At 36.4% G+C, this 18,596-nt stretch overlaps 1 protein-coding gene across 3 annotated transcripts in view; it reads left to right on the top strand.

Moving 5' to 3' along the window:
• Positions 1-5,425: 5,425 nt before the first annotated feature.
• The window catches only part of CSTF3 (cleavage stimulation factor subunit 3), a 70,025-nt gene continuing 56,854 nt past the window's right edge, over positions 5,426-18,596 (top strand). For 2 of the 3 annotated variants that reach the window (XM_073808740.1, XM_019948044.3), the window contains exon 1: positions 5,443-5,608. Coding sequence is in view for 1 of the 3 variants with exons in the window: in XM_004315965.3 (XP_004316013.1) it covers positions 5,582-5,608 (27 nt within the window). In the remaining 2 variants the exon portion in view is untranslated. Of the gene's footprint in view, positions 5,609-18,596 lie in introns of all 3 variants that reach the window. The other variant, XM_004315965.3, reaches the window with a different exon arrangement.

Here is an 18,596-nt window from a genome sequence, read left to right as displayed (position 1 = left end):
TTAGAAAAACAAACATTAAAATTGAAAACAAATGCAAACAATTGAACCTAACTATATATTGAATTGCTCACATAAACTCAGAGAGGTAAGAATTATTTCAAGTAACTTTTTTTGTGTGTGTATGTGTGTGTGGTACGCGGGCCTCTCACTGTTGTGGCCTCTCCCGTTGCGGAGCACAGGCTCCGGACGCGCAGGCTCAGCGGCCATGGCTCACGGACCCAGCCGCTCCGCGGCACGTGGGATCTTCTTGGACTGGGGCACGAACCTGTGTCCCCTGCATTGTTAGGCGGACTCTCAACCACTGTGCCACCAGGGAAGCCCTCAAATAACTTTTGCACAAGGCTTTCTGACACCACCCTTAATGTGACATAATCTAAGGACAAAAGAACTTTAAAGAAATCTTAAACCTCACTCAGCAAATGTATTGTTTTTGATATTTTAGTACTGGTATTTTTAATTTAGAAACTTTAAATATATTTTGTAGGAACAAAGATTTTCAGTGTAAGAGAAAAGAGAGACAAATGTAAAATCAATAAAGAAAAAAACCAGTCATGTTAAATTTGAATTGGGAAATCCATGTATGAACTCATAATTAGAAAACTACATTTCCTATAGCTGAACACTGAAAAGGCCTAGAAGCAATGACACCCAGTAGCAGAGAGAACATCTATTGACCGCATCTTAGTCCTAATTTCTATTCCCAAAATGAAGGAACCAGAGTAACCTTGGAGCAATGACTGAGTCCAAGTCTGTGATAGGGAAGGTACGTAAGTGATCCTGGGACATCTTGTGCCAGTAGGCCAGGAAGTTGTCCAAGACTATTGTTACCATGTCAAAAAGACATAGTATCCATTCATCCAGGGAAGGGATCTGTACTGGCTGAAAAAGAATAATGATTGCAATCGACCGAAACAACTTAAATCTTAAAAAACTCGTGAATCCACATGATACTTAAAAAGCGAATAGGCCAAAAAATATATATATCATTTTCCACTACTTGAAGTAGATATTAAATCAAACCCTTTACTTTGAAAATTGGTCATTATAGGGAAAAAAGTAAGCATTTATCCTGTTTTTTTAAGGTTAATGAGGAAGAGTTCTTTTTCACAGAAGAAATTTCTGTTTATGTAGGAATTAGAGGATTATTTAATCACCAGATATTTCATTATTAGTTCAGGAAAGATTTATCGGTAAATGACCAAACCATGATGAAAATTTGTTGGGGAACAGGAAATTGGCATGGTACCAAAGCCTTACTCTGCAACTACTTAACTACTAAGGATGAAATATACCTAAAAAAGAGATGTAATAGTCACCACCTTAACCAAGTGGTCAAACTTGAAATCAAACTAGTAATTTGATGTATCTCCTGGTGTAATACAAAACGAAAAACATATCTATATTATGACATATTCTTGCCAAAATGTGTAACCCGAATCTAATCACTATTTTAGCATACATTTTAGTTTAGGAAACATGGGAAAGAGGAACATATTAAATGATACTACAAGAAAACAATCAGATATATCCAGAATATGGACTATTCCTAGGGACAACTGGTGAACTCTCTTAAAAAATTCATAAAAAATAAAAAGATGGGCAATAACTAGAGATATAACAACTAAATGCAATGCTTGAAATTTGATTGGATCCTGATTTGTAAAAACCTCCTATAAAGACATTTTTGGGCTACTTGGGAAAATTTGAATATGGACTGAATAGTAAATTATACAAGGAAATAATTGTTAATTTTCTTACGTGTGATATGTATTGCAGATATAAAGGAAATTTCTGAGATATTCTCAGAAAACACAAGCTGATTTATTTTGGGATGAAGTGTCACGATGTCTGTGATTTACTTGAAAATTATTTTGCAAAAAACCAAACTATATATGTAAATACATACATATAAAGCTAACATGCCAAAATGTTAGCCATTGGATCAAGATGATGGGTATACAGGTATTCTTTGTATTGTTCTTTGAACTTTTATCTCTTTAAAGCTTTTCATTAAAAATATTGGGAAAAGATATTGGCATTTGAGTCAAACTTTGAAGAAGAGAATGTGAATACTATTCTTTTGTTTTTTTGCGGTACGCGGGCCTCTCACCGTTGTGGCCTCTCCCACTGCAGAGCACAGGCCCCGGACGTGCAGGTTCAGTGGCCATGGCTCACAGGCCTAGCCACTGTGCGGCATGTGGGATCTTTGCGGACCGGGGCACGAACCTGTGTCCCCTGCATCGGCAGGCAGACTCTCAACCACTGCGCCACCAGGGAAGGCCTAGAATATGAATACTATTCTTAAAGACATGTTCTTACACTAGTTCATTTAAGACAAACTTAGAAAACAGAAAAAAAAAATTATGTGACACAGAGATAACTACTTTTAATGTTTTGAGGCACTATATATATATATACATATATATATATATATATATGTATATATATATATATATATACACACACACACACACAGTCATCCATGGGTATCCCCAATGGATTGGTTCTAGGACCCATCTTCCTGCCCCCTACAGATACCAAAATCTGTGGATGCTCAAAGTGCTTTACATGTATAAAATGTTGTAGTATTTGCATTTAACTTATGACCATCTTTTAAATCCCTTCCAGATTACTTATAATACCTAATACAATGTAAATGCTGTGTAAGTCATTGCAAATACAATGTAAATCCTATGTAAATGGTTGGGAGCAGCAGCAAATTCAATTTTTGCTCTTTGGAACTTTCTGTATTTAAAAAAAATTTTTTTCAATCGATGGTTAGTTGACTCTGAGGATGCAGGATCCACGGATATGGAGGATGGACTGTGTATATTTACATATATATATACATACACTGTACATCCTATATAATGTACACTATTTTTGTATTCTGTTTCTTCACTTTACAACATCATGTATGTCTTTCTGTCAGTAACTGTACATTAGCATCAGTTTACTAGCTACATGACATTCCATTGTAGAGATGTCTTATGATGTACAGTAGTCTCTGCTGCCCTCCACCACCACCCCTGCCCCCCGGCTCCCCACCATCCACAGTTTCAGTTACCTGCGATCAATCTTGGTCTGAAAATATTAAATGGAAAATTCCAGAAATAAACAATTCTTAAATTTTAAGCTGTGTATTGTTCTGAGTAGTGTGATGAAATCTGGTGCCACTTAGCCGTCTTGGTTATCAGCTTGACTGTGTAGGTATCTCAGTGCTTGTGTTAAGTTAACCCTTATTTTACTTAGTAATGGCCCCAAAATGCCACAGTAGTTAGGCTGGCAATTTGGATATGCCAAAGAGAAACTGTAAAGTGCTTTCTTTAAGTAAAAATGTGAAAGTTCTTGCTTTATCAAGGAAAGGAAAAAAATCATGTTCTGAGGTTGCTAAGGTCCATGGAAGAACAAATCCTGTACCTGTGAAATGGTGAAGAAGGAAAAATAAATTCATGCTACTTTTGCTGTTGCACCTCAAATTACAAAGGTTATGGCCATAGTACGTGGTAACTGCTTAGTTAAGGTGGAAAAGGCATTAACACTGTACAATTAGATATTCTGCGAGAGATAAAGCGCACGTGCACAAAAGAGCACAATTCACGTAACTTTTACCAGTTTGTTGTTATAATTGTTCTATTTTATTATTGTTGTTAATCTTCTATTGTTCATAATTTATAAATTAAACTATGATAACATAGGTATGTACAGGAAAAAATAGTATATATAGGGTTTGGTACTACCCCCTGTTTCAGGCATCCACTGGGGGTCTTGGAACATAGGATAAGGGAGCTACAGAGGATAAGAGAGAGGGAGGGATTACAGTGTTTAACTAGTCCTCTATTGTTGGATGGTGCAATAAACATCTGTAATATACACCCTTTGCTCATGTGTCTGATTTCTTGGAAGTGTAAGAATTCAGGCTGTAAAATGTAAAATAGATAGCTAGTGGGAAGGAGCCACACAGCACAGGGAGATAAGCTCAGTGCTTTGTGACCACCAAGAGGGGTGGGAAGGACACATAAGAGGGAGGAGATACGGGGGATATATGTTTATGTATAGCTGATTCACTTTGTTATACAGCAGAAACTAACACACCATTGTAAAGCAATTATACTCCAATAAAGATGTTAAACAACAAAAAAAAGAATTCAGGCTGTGGAAAGGGCAGAGGTGGAAATATGAGCAGAGGCATGGGAGACTGAAAAGAATAAGGAGTGTATGGGAAAGGCTGAATAGTTTACTTTGGACCATTGGCCACTGTAGACGATAGGGTGTTACAAGTCTTATGATGATGCTTGAAGGTAAAAGAGTTTGAGAAGACCTGCTCTCACTTAATCCTGGACTATGCCAAGTACAGTTCCAAGCACTTTTACATGTATAACTTATTTAAATTGCAGGTACTGGGAATTCCCTGGCGGTCCCGTGGTTAGGACTCCACACTTACACTGCTGAGAGTGCAGGTTTCATCCCTGATGGGGGAACTCAGATCCTGCAAGCCTCGTGAAGCGGTAAGAAAAAAGCAGGTATTGGGCTTCCCTGGTGGCGGAGTGGTTGAGAGTCTGCCTGCTGATGCAGAGGACACGGGTTCGTGCCCTGGTCCGGGAAGATCCCACATGCCGCGGAGCGGCTAGGCCCGTGAGCCATGGCCGCTGAGCCTGCGAGTCCGGAGCCTGTGCTCCGCAATGGGAGAGGCCACAACAGTGAGAGGCCCGCGTACAGCAAAAAAAAAAAAGCAGGTATTATTATTACTCGTAATTATAGGCAAGGAAACTGAGGCAATTAAACAGAGATGTTTAATTGCCCACGGTTACCCATCTAGCGAGAGATGACGCCAGGTTTCAAATGAATGCAGGCTGGCTCCAGAGCCGAAGCGCTATTATCAAGAACCATGGTGGGATGCTGAGCTTAAAACCTGGGCCTTACTCACTTCAAACCTTAGACACATGAGTAAACGGTGACGGATAAATTAAGATGGGCTTGATCTGTCCCTTTAATACCGCAAAAGCGTGAAGAGCATTAGCTGAGACCATAGAAAACTTCATAGATTCCTTATCTCCGAAATATAGGAAGCATTTAACACTTAGCATTGCTCAATAAGATGGCCAGCTTGCCTGAACTGAACCGATTTGCAGACTTCAACAGTGAAGAGGCGCGCTCCACAGCTTGATAATTAAATTCCAAAAGGCGCGCGAGCCTCCGTGGAAAACAGTTTCCCGCCTCCCAGCCGGTTGCAGCTCGCTCAGCAACAGCCTCTCTACTCGAAGGCCGTGACGTCCCGCGCTTGCATTGGGCCCGCCCCCTGGGATCTTTCTGCTTCTGCGCGGTTGAGTAATCGATGATTTTGCTCTCTTAACTCCGCCCTCTGCCCCGGAAGTTAATGCAGAAGCCACACACCCCTCCTTGGCCGGCCCGGGCGCAGCCATTTTAATTCATATCTGAGTGGGCGGTGGCGGTTCTTGTTGGCGGTCTGGCTCCGCAGGGCAGGGGGCAATTTTAGTTGTTTGGGGGTGGTTTTTAGTTTAATTTTTCTTTTGTAGCTTGGCATCGCGGGCCAGTTCGCACGTTCTAGTCGTCTGAGGCCATGTCAGGAGACGGAGCCACGGAGCAGGTGAGGAAGGAGAGTGGTGGGGCCTCGTGGCGACCTCTTCTCTCTCCGTCTCTGTTCGTCCGAGTTCTCCAGCCATGTTCGCTGAGGAGAAATCAAGGGTCTAATGAACCCGAAAGACAGGGTTCAGAAGTACGGTGGTAATGGGGAGCAAGATCTGACTGAGATTTAAAACTTTTTTGGCTTCTCTGTCTTAGGCGTTAAGATGAACAAATATTTGATTTAGACAATAGCCAGGAAGCTACTTCGTGCTGTTTAGATTCATGGGACTTCTCCGGTGAGAGTCCTTCCTTTAATACCATTTTGGTGTTAAGGGGTTAGGAATTGATTGTTTTAACGTGTACTCGCTGTTTTCGAAGAACTTGACAGTGTTCCCTTCACCGCCTTTCCGATATATACTGTACCCAGAAAAAGGTTTGAGAAGTAATTTAAGATGAAACTAACCTGGAGAAATAGACTTTTTCATGAGCGAATGAAGAAGGAAGCAGTTTAGGAGTAAGAGCATCGTTATGCTAAGATTTGGGAATTTTGTGGCTTTCTCCTGCTCCTTCCCTTTCTTCTATCAGCATTTCATTTTCATTTTTCCAACGAAACAAGTAATTGTAGAATTTGATAAATCGGAAATGAGAAGTATGTTTGGGCCACTGTAAGTAAAAGCATCTGTTTTTTAGTACTGGATATGTGATATCTAAGTATTTTAAAATTCAGATTCTTAATTAAATGATTTGTTTCTTTTGCTCATTATTCAGAATTTTGTAGGATAGTATTTACCTTTGAGTTTGAAAGAGGAAACTGGTGTTTTATGGAAGCTGTCAATTTATTTTTCGTTTCAAGTCTGGTATGTTTAGGTAAATAGTTTTTAAAATGGAGGCTAGCTAGACTGCAGTCTCAATTTCCTGAAATTTCCCATTGCCATAGCAACGAAATACACTTAGGTTTTCGTTTTTGAAGTCCCCAGCTTTTAACGTGGGGGCTGTTCTTGGAGGTTGACAGAGATGAGGCAGAACTGGCGTGTTCCTATTGAATAGGGTGACTGTAAATTTTATTATGTCGGGAAAGTTTGGCTAAACTGAATTTTGTGTTTGCTCGTCGACTGATTTCAGTCCTGAAATTTTCACAGTATTTACATTTTACATGCTGTTAGAATGCCCAAGAATGCCAAGTCTTAAAATCGTTATGTCAAGTCTGTTTTTGTATACCTACCCTTTTTCTGGGCTCATGTTTTGTCACCTGAAAGTAGAGGAGGAGTAATGTACTGAGGTGTTCATTGAAAGCTTCCCGAATTCATTGTTAATTTTTAAATTTATCTAAAATTGTGAACACACTGAAATGTTGCCATGACCTTTCATTTCAGAACAGTGGTGTTTTAAGTGGGAGAGAAGGTGGTAAAAATTTAAAGAAAAAAATTTCACCCAAAAGTTTTTATGTGTAAAGTTTAGGACAAGGAAAAGTGCAGTGAACAACTGCAGTACAGTTCTTCACCTAGAATCGACAGTTGTTGAGTGTTTTGCCATATTTGCTTTATCTCCTTGTATATATTTATTTGAACGTAAGTGACATATTCAGCCCCCCTTATTTCAGCATTCTCTTATACAGTATAAGGCCTTATTGCTGTTATATAACCATTATACCATTTCCCACCTAAGAAAATTAATAGCAATACCGTATCATTACTAAAAGTAAGTCCTAAGAATGTGATTCATAGGGTTTTATTATTTTAAAAATCAGAATCTACACTAATATGTATAAAATGGATAACTAATAAGAACCTGCTATGTAAAAAAATTAAATTAAATTAAAAAAAAATCAGAATCTCGTCTAGGTTAGTTGCATCATTTGGTTATGTCTCTTGAATCGTTCTTCTTTCTTCTCCCCTAGGATATTTATTGTCTATTTGAAGAATCCAGAACAGTTCTCTTGCAGAACTTCTCATTTTATGTCTGGGCTTATTTGATTTGTGTTTGTGTGGTGTCATTTAACTTGTCCCCTCATCTTCTGTATTTCCTGAAAATTATGGTTATGTCTAAACTCAGAGCTTTGATAGTATTCAGGTTAAATATTTTTGTGTAGAATACTTTATAACATCACATCAAAAGGCACTTCATGCTAGGTTCCAGTGTTAGTAATGGTTAAGTTTGCTCACTTGGTCAGGGTTAGGGTAATGACTGCTGGATCTCTTCATTGTAAAGGATTATTTTCCCCTTTGCAGTTAGTAATCTGTGGGTTGATAACTGTGTTCCTCAGTAACCTTTTATCTAGTTATTTATCATCAATTGATAATCTTTAAATAAATCAGTTGTTTCCTTGAAAGTGGCAAATGGTGGTTTTTAAAAAAATCCTATTCTGTCTCTACTTACTGGCTCATATTTTTTCCTCAAAGATGAAATTCCTTTTTTCTTTTCCCCTCCTTTTAAAAGATTGAGGATAGCTGTGGATTCATGGGGTTTCTCTGTATTTACTATGTTAAAATCAGCTATAACCTTTTCTTTTTCTTTTCTTTTTTTTGTTTTTTAAATGCTTAACTTGTCCTAGCCTTTATGGTGCCTCCTATATGCTATATATTTTTTCCATCAGTCAGTAAGACATGTTTTGACATCTGATGATCAACAGATAGTTATCTTCATATAATCTTTTAAACTCTTTAAAGATACATTTCAAACATGCAAGAAAAAAAGAATAGTATAGCGTATGATGTTTCTATCATAGAGCTTCAACTCACAGCAAAACATGTTTTCTCCATACTTTCACTTACTCTCCCCACCTCTATTACTTTGAAGCAAATCGCAGATGCTGTATTATTCAACTTTAACTGAAATGTTAATTAAATGATACCTTAAAAAGTGACATGATCAAAAATAGGAATCAGCTCGCTTGATGTGTAAGGCAACAGTTAATGAAAATTTAGAGGAAAAATGAGATGATGGACAAGGAAAAAAAAGACTAAACAAAACTGAAGAATAATAAGAAAAACATCAAAACCACTCTGAATCATGGATTTGCTTTGGAAAGATGGTAAGGGTGGGATAGAGAAAGAATCCTGTGAGATATGAATTACAGATTTATTTTAGCTAGTTAGCATTGAAACTCAAAAAAAAGTTTTGTTCAGTAAACCTGATAATATCTTAAATTTGTTATTCAAAAATATAGATGGTCCTTTCTTCGTACTGAATCTCTAGACTTGTGCTGTATGAAAGAGGGAAGTGATTGTAGACAAGCAAAATCACAGCTAAGGTTTATTGTGATTTTTTTTTTTTTTTAACTCTTGTAAGGAAGTTCTGTTTTACATTTAGAGGGCTATTTAAATTACCTTGCAGTTTTGGTGCGTATTCTTCTGGAGCTTCGTGTTTACTGTTTTTGTCAGTTTAATGGTGACAAAACCACCTGCATATAGGTTTTGTTAGGTTTTCCCCCTAACAAAAGCACATCTGGTTCCCGTGTGGAATTATGGCTATATTTTTATCGTGTACATTTTTTTTTTACTGCTTGATTCAACTTCTGATCTCATTCTTCACTCCATTTTACCTTGTGCATCACGTCTACAGAATTTAATAGGCTATTGGTTAGAGTTTCTCCACTGGGTTTTGAGTTGAAAGGCTGCCTTAGTTATTCACCATTGCACCTTAAAAACCTAGAAACACTGTTTTGATAATTAAAGGTGTTCACTAAATAAATGGATAAATTTTTGCATTCAGGCTATATGTTACAAAATTTTAAAGAATTGTATCTTTTGGGAATACAGGTGCTTATAATTATTGTTAATAATTAATACAAAGTAAAATATTTTGGGGCATAAGAGTGAATGGTTTCTCAAGTTTTGTTATATGTATTTGGCCAAGTCAATTCCCATGAACCTTTAAGTCCCTAAAATTCTGTTTCTACACTTTTGTGTTTTAGGAATAAGATTTGAGTTTTCAAACAATTCATAGCCTATTCTAGAATTAGGAAGGCCTAAAGTATAAAAAGAATGATCCTTACTTCGGAAAAATTGCATGACTTGAAGGAGCACAAATTAATTGCCAATAATTCTTAACAAAAGGGGAATTTAGGGCCATAAATAATTGTTTTGCTTTGGGTGAAAAATAAGTTTAGTAAGATATAGAAAATATGAAAAATATGTGTTCGATTATATACTTACTAATGAGGAAAGAAAGATGAAACACTCAATGTTGAAACCTGATTTATTTTGTTGAGTAACCATTAATATCTAGTAGGGCTTAAAGGGAAATAGTGCCAATTTTAAACCCAAGTGGATGTGTGTGGAGGTTAGAAGAGGGAGGGAAAGGCCAAGAATATATGTTATAACAACAGTGTGTTCTTTGGATCCAATTATTCTTATCTGTTGTTAACAAAAGCTTTCTGTAATAGCCTTTCCTACTTTTTCCCCCCTCCTATTTTAAGATACTTAGTATAATAGTTTGGGGCAGGCAAATTTGATTTGATCTTATTGTTAATATTTCTTGAGGAAACTGACTACATAGAATACTCTATTTGGCAGTAATTATTCCTAAGAGAGATTGATCTGTGTTTACAGAAATATTGGTTTTCCGGAGAAGTACAACAGAAGGAGATTGTGTTAGAAGAGATTGCATTCCCTCAGCATTAGGAATACAGAAATTTACATCCTAGGTAGACCTTCCAGAATGGCAAAATCTGTTCAGATGTTTGTACCTATTCAGTGGATGATTGGAAAAAACAGTTCATAGTTTTAAGCTTTTCTGCCATTGTCTCTAAATCTTTATTCCTCTTTAGACAAGACCTAGTTGTGAATTTGAGTCTTTTTGTTTTTACTGAACAGTTGGTAATGGTGTGAGAATTGATTTTAAAATAGATTTTAGTTAAACAAATGTTTAAACTATTTTTAGATTAATGGATAGGTTATAATCAGCAGTAAATATTGAATAAAACCAGAAGCGTAAAGCTGTGTCTAATTGTTGTTTTCTAATGTTTCACTTAGTTTATCAAGTGAATTAATATTTTGGCTACTCCTGGTCTGAAGCTGCATTTTTCAAATTCTAAAATATTAAGACATTTATTTATAGTTTGTAGCTGTTTGTTTCCTGGGGAATGAATAAACAAATTTAATAAGCAAATATGATAAGTATAATTATTTAGACCAATAACCATTAGCCTATTTTTTCTTTAAGTTTTTGAATTGTTTGCATGTTTAGTAGATTTTAGTCTTTGGAAGGTTTGAATGGATTATATACAGGATACATATTCAGATTCATTCACAAAAAACATCTACTAGAGTTTTGTTGCATTGGTAAAGGAACATAGGACTAAGCTGGCGTCCAGTATTAATGTCCTCTGTCACATAAAATGCTTAATTCTCTAGGCATATGAATCGACTCAGTTATTACTTGCAGATAGTCTTGCAGAGCGCTACCCTAGTCTACTTTTAACTTTGAAAAAAGACTACCAAGACAGACTTAAGAGTTGGAATGTATGTATTTGCAGTTTTCTTAATGTTTTAACAACAACAACAAAAGGAATGACTTAGGTCTGATTCCACTTTATTTTTGAGGAAACACCATATTTGGAAAAAAATATATTTACAGAACAGATGGATTAGGTGGTGTTTCTCAGAATGGAGTCCATGGTCCATTGCATCACATTCACTTAGGTGCTTTATAAAAGTATAGGTGCCGGGCTTCCCTGGTGGCGCAGTGGTTGAGAGTCCGCCTTCCGATGCAGGGCACACAGGTTCGTGCCCCGGTCCGGGAGGATCCCACATGCCGCGGAGCTGCTGGGCCCGTGAGCCATGGCCGCTGAGCCTGCGCGTCTGGAACCTGTGCTCCGCAATGGGAGAGGCCGCAGCAGTGAGAGGCCCGCGTACCGCAAAAAAAAAAAAAAAAAAAAATGTATAGGTGCCTATACCTCAATTTCAGACGTACTATCAATGTAATAGATTCTGTAGGTGAGGCTGAGAATCTTCATTGGAAATGAGTATCACATGTGATTTTTATGTAAATGAAAGTTTGCAAATCACTTAGGTTAGGGATTGAAGCTACTTGGACCTTCAAAGTTGGTTTTGAACACATTGATAAAATAAATGGAGAGGGCTTCCCTGGTGGCGCAGTGGTTGAGAGTCCGCCTGCCGATGCAGGGGACACGGGTTTGTTCCCCGGTCCGGGAAGGCCCCGCCTGCCGCGGAGCGGCTGGGCCCGTGGGCCATGGCCGCTGAGCCTGCGCGTCCGGAGCCTGGGCTTCGCAACGGGAGAGGCCACAACAGTGAGAGGCCCGTGTACCGCAAAAAAATAATAATAGTAATAATAATAAAAAATAAATAAATAAATGGAGAAAAACATTGCAGATTATTTGAGGATGGTTAGGCCTTTGATAGTATTTTTACTGATTTTTCTCTAGTCACTCATTATCCTTAATAGTGTAAAGTACTCATTACAAAACTAGTTTTGAGACTCTTCTCTGCTTGTTCTGTTGCAAAAACCAGCAAAAATCTTGGTCAAAAAGCTAATATAGGTTTACATCCTTTAATTTACTGCATTCCTCCCTGCATACTTTTGATGTTTATCACTTGGTTTAAATTTTCACTGACCTCTAGTTTAACTTAATTTCCATATGACCTCCAGCATAACACCCTCCCCCATTTACCACAAAAATAGCTGTTTGGAGAAAGAGAAGTACCCTTTTTTTCCTGTCCAGGTTTTACTTCCCTTGTGGAAATGGAAAGAAGGAATTAAATTAGATTATAAATTATTTAATCATTAATATAATAGTGTCTGTCACTTCTCCACACCACACGCCATTAACAACCACCTGATATAAATTAAGCTATCGTATAGAAAGAAAGTGGTTTGCAGCTTAACTCGGTTTCCCAGAGGCTACATGACATATCCACAGTTATACGAAAAGGCTATTAAAAATGTTGCTCCCTTTTCCAACTACATAATTGTAGTTTTGTGGTCTTATACTTCATCAAAAACAATATATTGCAAAAGGTTGAAAGCAGAAGCAGATGTCTTCTATTCAGCCAGACATTAAAGAGATCAGAAAAATGTAAAACAGCGCCATTTTCACTATTTTTTTTAAATTTTGGAAAATATTTTAAAATAGAAGTTTATTTTAAATGAATTAACACATTAAAATCTTTACAGTTTTAATTTTTAGTATGATAATGTTGATTTAACCCCCACATTTTAAAAATAGTCTCTGGGTCCTCATTTTTAAGAGTGCAAAGTGATTCTTTATAAGAAGTTTGAGAACTGTTGAAAGGAGCCTGTGAGACAATGTCATAAGTTCTATTTCTGAGTTAGCTTCACAAAACAAAAGGTTAAATATAGAAAGTAAAAAGACAACCAGGTGAATGGGAGAAAATTTTTGTATATCGTATATCCAATAAAGGACTAGTATATAATATGTAAAGGACTCTTGCAGTGCAATAACAAAAAAGAATTAAAAATGGCAAGCAATCTGAAAAGACCCTTCTCTAAATATATACGAAAGCCAATAAGAACATGAAAAGTGCTGAACTTCATTAGCCACCAGGGAAATAAAGATCAAAACCACAATGAGTTATCACTTCACCTGCTCGGATGGTTATACTCATCAAAAAGATGGATAATAACAAGTGTTGGTGGGGATGTAGAGAAATTGGAGCCCTCACACTGGTGGGACTGTAAAATGGTTCAATCGCTTTGGAAAACAGTCTGGCAGTTCTTCAAAATGTTATGCAGAGATTTGCTTTTTGACCTAGCAATTTCACTTCTAGGTATATACCTAAGTAAAAAGAAAACACAAAACGAATTCCACTCAAAAACTGGAAATAATCCAAATGTCCATCAACTGATTAATAATAAAATGTGGGATATCCATGCAATGGAATACTTAGCAATAGAAAGGAAAGTACTGATGTATGATAAGCATGAACCTTGCAAACATGCAAAGTGAAAGTCAGAAACAAAACACATTGCATGATATCATTTACATGAAATACCTGCACATCTATAGAAACAAAGTAGATTGGTGGTTGCCTAGGGCTAGGGGGATTGGGAAATGGGATTGCCTGTTAATGGGTACCGGTTTTTATTTAGGGTGATAAAAATGTTTTAAAATTTATTATGATGGTGAATATACTAAATTTAAGCCATTGAATCTTACACTTTAAATGAGTGAATTGTATGGAATGTGATTATGTCTTAATAAAGCCATTATTAAAAATGAAAAAGGTCAAACATGTATAATGTATCCTATCTCCATACTTTAAGCCAGTTGTACACGGGTTATTATTCACATAGAAAAGTTGATATTTTAGCAGTACACTACGACTAGAAAAACAGTTCATAGAACAGGTACTGGAGGTAGTTCCCCAGCAACATTTTCGCCTTATACAAAAAAAAGTCCGTCGTCTACTTCACAATTTTTTCTGATTTTTGTACCCGTTTGAAATAGTATATGTTGGTGTGTATGTGTATACTCCTTACAGTTGTGTTATTTTTCTGGTTTTTAAAATTGTGCAAATCAAAGAAGTTCCCACTGTCCTACTAGTATCATTAAATGTGCATGCCTTGGGAACTGAACTAGTCCAGCTTTTGTTTTGCTCATTTGATTTGGGGCCCATCCTACTCCCCATTATCATCCCCCTGAAGAATGATAATGGGATTACAGATATTCCAAAGACAAAAGCTGGATTTTGATAGCGTTTCTTTATGGTAATGTTTTTGGGACATGTAAGCGTGAGACGGCTCTTCTTTTGCTATAACTAAGGAGAGTTCTGACCTCATTCCATTACAAATGGGCACTGAAAACTTGCAACAAGTTTTCTTAAAGTGACCCATTTCTCTGATCTGGCAACAGATTCAGGAAATAATATTACAAGTCCATTCCTTATGGAGACTCAGTCTCCTTGTGGATACTAGAAAACTGTTCAATTTTCATTTGCTTTACAGCAGTGTGGTAACCAGGCCACAAAACAAAAATGTTATGCTCTTGGTTACCCAATTGACTCATAGCTGTGGTGATGGATGACTTTTTATTGTGAGAATTAAATGTGGCCTTTAACTACCAGAGGATACTCTTGGCCATTTTGGTTACCTTCTGTTGTTAATTAATTCAGTTGATTGAGAATTATCTAAATAGATTGTTTTATGAATATTTAACTACATCCTTGTCCAGAGGAAAACATTTAGGGTTATAAGAGATTCTGTGAAGAGCTGAGCCATAATTCTGCTGGATTCTAACTGGACTTCGGGCAGATTCATGTAAAATGTAGTTATATTTTTTATTATGAAATGGGGTTATCAGTTGCTTAACGAAGAGTGACAATGCCTAACATAGTAGATGCTCAATAGATGTTTTTTTAATATCTGATCCAACATCCTTTCCATGGGGTTCTTGGGTCCCTGGTAACCTCTTCCCTCAGGTGTCTGTGGATAGAATTTTAGGGGTTCTCTGAACTTGAATGGGCAAAATAAAAGTTTTCACTAATCTCTAACTGAAATTGAGCCTTTCCTTCTATTACGAATGTAGGCAAGAAACCACACTAGTAGCGTTAGCAATAGCTGTGTGACTGGGACAGATGTATTCAAAGTACTGTTGGCACTCATCACTAGACTCGCCACTAGATTTTGTTGTGTTAAGTATTTATTACAATATAAACTTTGTTTAAAAATATTTTGATAATTACATTTCAGTATAATTGGTTTCCTTTGAAATCCTGCATAGTTTATTTTGTGTATTTAAGAACATTATGCCTAGAAAGGCCATAGGCTTCTCTAGATTGCAGGAAGTTTCAGCAGTACACACAAAAAAAGTTTGGAATCCCTAGGGAGCCATAATTTTCAACTGAGGCTGCACATTAGAACCTCCTGGAGAGTTTTTTTTTTTTGAGCATCTTTTTAAATTCCCTTTACCCCAGGTGATTCTGATGTGCTGCCAGGGTTGAGAATCACTAAGTGAATGGCTTGTTTTATTTTGTAAGGAGACATTTATACTTGCTGCAATTATGCTGGTCAGATATTAGATGCTATCTTCTGAGTTTCTCTGTTCTTTTGCAGATTATGGCATACATTATCTAATTTTGGTAGGTTAATTTTCAGCAAGTGGATTTGAGTGATTTGGCCTCCCACCAGACTGCTTTGAAACACTAATTGTTAGCATTGATTAATTTAGCTGATTTTTAATTCCTGATTTAAAGTTCCTGTATCACATTTACTTCTTATTTTACCGTTAACATATTAGAGTTGATATCTTACGAATCCTAGTTTATTTTAAAGTATTTTTAAAGTTTGTCAAGAAGTAAACCGTTTGAAAGAAATCTTATTTTGTTGTATCCCAAGTGCCCATTCAGCAATGTCTGGCACACACTAGGCACTGAACAAATATTTCTCAGGTGAACAGTAAAAATTCAAACAGCAGAAGAGTATACAGTGTGTGAAGTACGCTTGTATGTGCTGTGTGTGTCTCCCCATCCACTCCTGTTTTTTTAACCAGCTATTATGGAGATTGTTTGATGTTGCTGTTTATAGAGCTGCATTGCTTTGTTCCTTTTAGTGACTACGGATTCCATAATTTATTTAGCCAGTTCTTTTACACATGATTATTTAAATTATTCCTAGTCTTACACAACAACAAACAGCCACATAGCTGATTACTGTCCTGTGTACATCTTTGTGTACGTGTAGAGTAGGGTAAGTTGTCAGAACTGGAATTCAGGGTCAGATATTCATGTTAAATTTTGGTCAGTATTACTGCTTGTTCCTGCCAACAATTCGAGAATGTCTGTTTCTATTGATATATATCCTTGCCAGTGCAATGTTAATTATAAAACACCTTTGTGGGTGCTTAAAACTTAACCTTCCAATGCAGGGGGTGCAGGTTCAATCCCTGGTCAGGGTGCTAAGGTCCCACGTGCATGGCCCAAAAACCAAAACATAAAACAGAAGCAATATTGTAACAAATTCAATAAAGACTTTAAAAATGGTCCACATATGAAATGAGTAGCGTTGACATATATACACTACCAAATGTAAAATAGATAGCTAGTGGGAAGCAGCTGCATCGCACGTGGAGATCAGGTCAGCGCTTTGTGACCACCTAGAGGGATGGGATAGGGAGGGTGGGAGAGAGACGCAAGAGGGAGGGGATATGGGGATATATGTATACATATAGCTGATTATACAGCAGAAACTAACACAACATTGTAAAGCAGTTATACTCCAGTAAAGATGTTAAAATGGTCCACATCAAAAAAAATCTTTAAAAAAACCCAGAAACACCCTTGATCTCTGTCTTGTGACTTACATTTGTATTGCTTTCGAGTGTTTAAAGTTCATTGTTCTTTTTCTATGAACTGTTCGAATTCTTTGCCCATTTTCTCTTTGAGTTTCTGATCTTTTAGTGACTGGACTTTATATTAATAAATTTAATACTTTGCCATGTGTGTTGAGGGTATTTTTTAAGTTCGTCTTTTCACTGTCATTGTGATACTTTTCCCATGCACAAATGTAAATAAACTTTAAGAATTAAGTTTACTCTTTTCAGAGGCTTTTAAAGAGCCTTCCTGGGCAAAGATACATTTCACTATATTTTCCAATGGTTCTTGTGTTTTTGTTTTTAATGTTTAAATCTTGATCTATCTGAAATTAATTTGGTAGAAAGGGTAAAATAGGAATTCAACTTTATTTTGATAGATACAGTTATTCTAGCACCATGCATTGAATAACCCAACATTCCGATTTGAAATGCCACCTTTATTATTTGCTGATTTTCCATATATCCTCTTTTTGAACCATTCTGATCTGGTGATTTATCACCATTGCAGTACTCTTTATTTGTCATTTTACGTTCTAATATGTGGGTGGGACCAGTGGTCCTCCTTTATTAAACTTTTCCAGTTTTAGTTTCTAAACTAAAGTAGTTTAAGCAAGCTACTTACAAAGCTCTTGTGTATTAGTTGAATATCCTAATTTTGATACAAAATTATATTAGTCTTTTAAAACATGGTTTTCTTTCCAAATAAATGTATACTTAGCAGTGGTGGAAACTGATTTATTCCAAAGAAAAGTATACTTCTTCCAGGTAATTTTTTTCCCCTAGACACATGACTTGAAAATTTTTTTCCCAACTGCTATTTTGACAGAATTGCTTGGTGAAATATTAATTGCCACTAAGGGGAAAAAAAAAAGGAAAAAGAAAGGTATTAGGGGCAATGCTTCCCTCTCTATCCCCTCTTGAATGTTACTGATATTTATTGCCATACTGTGGATTTCAAGAAGTCCTACAAAAAAGGTAAAACCAAACTTAGTACAGATTAACATTTATCTTAATTTTTTGAGTGTCACTTTCTTTTTGTGGCACACAGTAGTATTCTGAACAACAGTTTGAGAAGTAATACTTGTATTTATGCCTCAGTTCCTAGCTTCTCTTTTAGGTATTAATTTTTTAAGATTATATTTCTATAAGAAAAATAAAACTACCTTATTAAAGAGTTTAGAAAATATTAAAAGAAGGGGGGGGAAGTCACCTGTACTTCTACCACCTATCACCCAGACATGACTACTAAATATTCTAGTACAATCTTTTCAATCTGTTTTATTGTGGATTTCTTTTATAGTTTTCATTATGCTGTATATACACTTTGTAAATCATGCTTTTAAAACTTTCATATCAAAAATAAAATTTCCGTGTCATTTCTTGCTTTTTCTTTGTGGTTCAGGATAAATTCTGTATAGCAGTGTTTCTCAGTGTTTCTCAGTTGGTCCAGGGACCCTGTGGGTTCCCAAGACTTTCAGAGGACCTGTGAGTTCATACTGTTTCATAATAGATTTAAGACATTATTTGCGTTTTTCACTGTTAATCTCATGAGTCTACAGTGGAATTTTTACATGAGCTGATATTGCAGAAGGTTGAATGCAGAAGCAGATAAGAAAATCCAGCTGTATTTTGAAGTCTGACGTTATATAGATTTGCAAATATATGTAACATGATCTCGCTGAATTTTTAAAGTTATTTTTCATTAAAATGTTAACATGTA

Source organism: Tursiops truncatus, chromosome 8 (genome assembly GCF_011762595.2).
Source record: "Tursiops truncatus isolate mTurTru1 chromosome 8, mTurTru1.mat.Y, whole genome shotgun sequence".
Classification (NCBI taxonomy): Eukaryota; Metazoa; Chordata; class Mammalia; order Artiodactyla; family Delphinidae; genus Tursiops; species Tursiops truncatus.
Note: the sequence above shows the minus strand (reverse complement) of the source record. Positions and strands in the feature narration are given on the sequence as shown.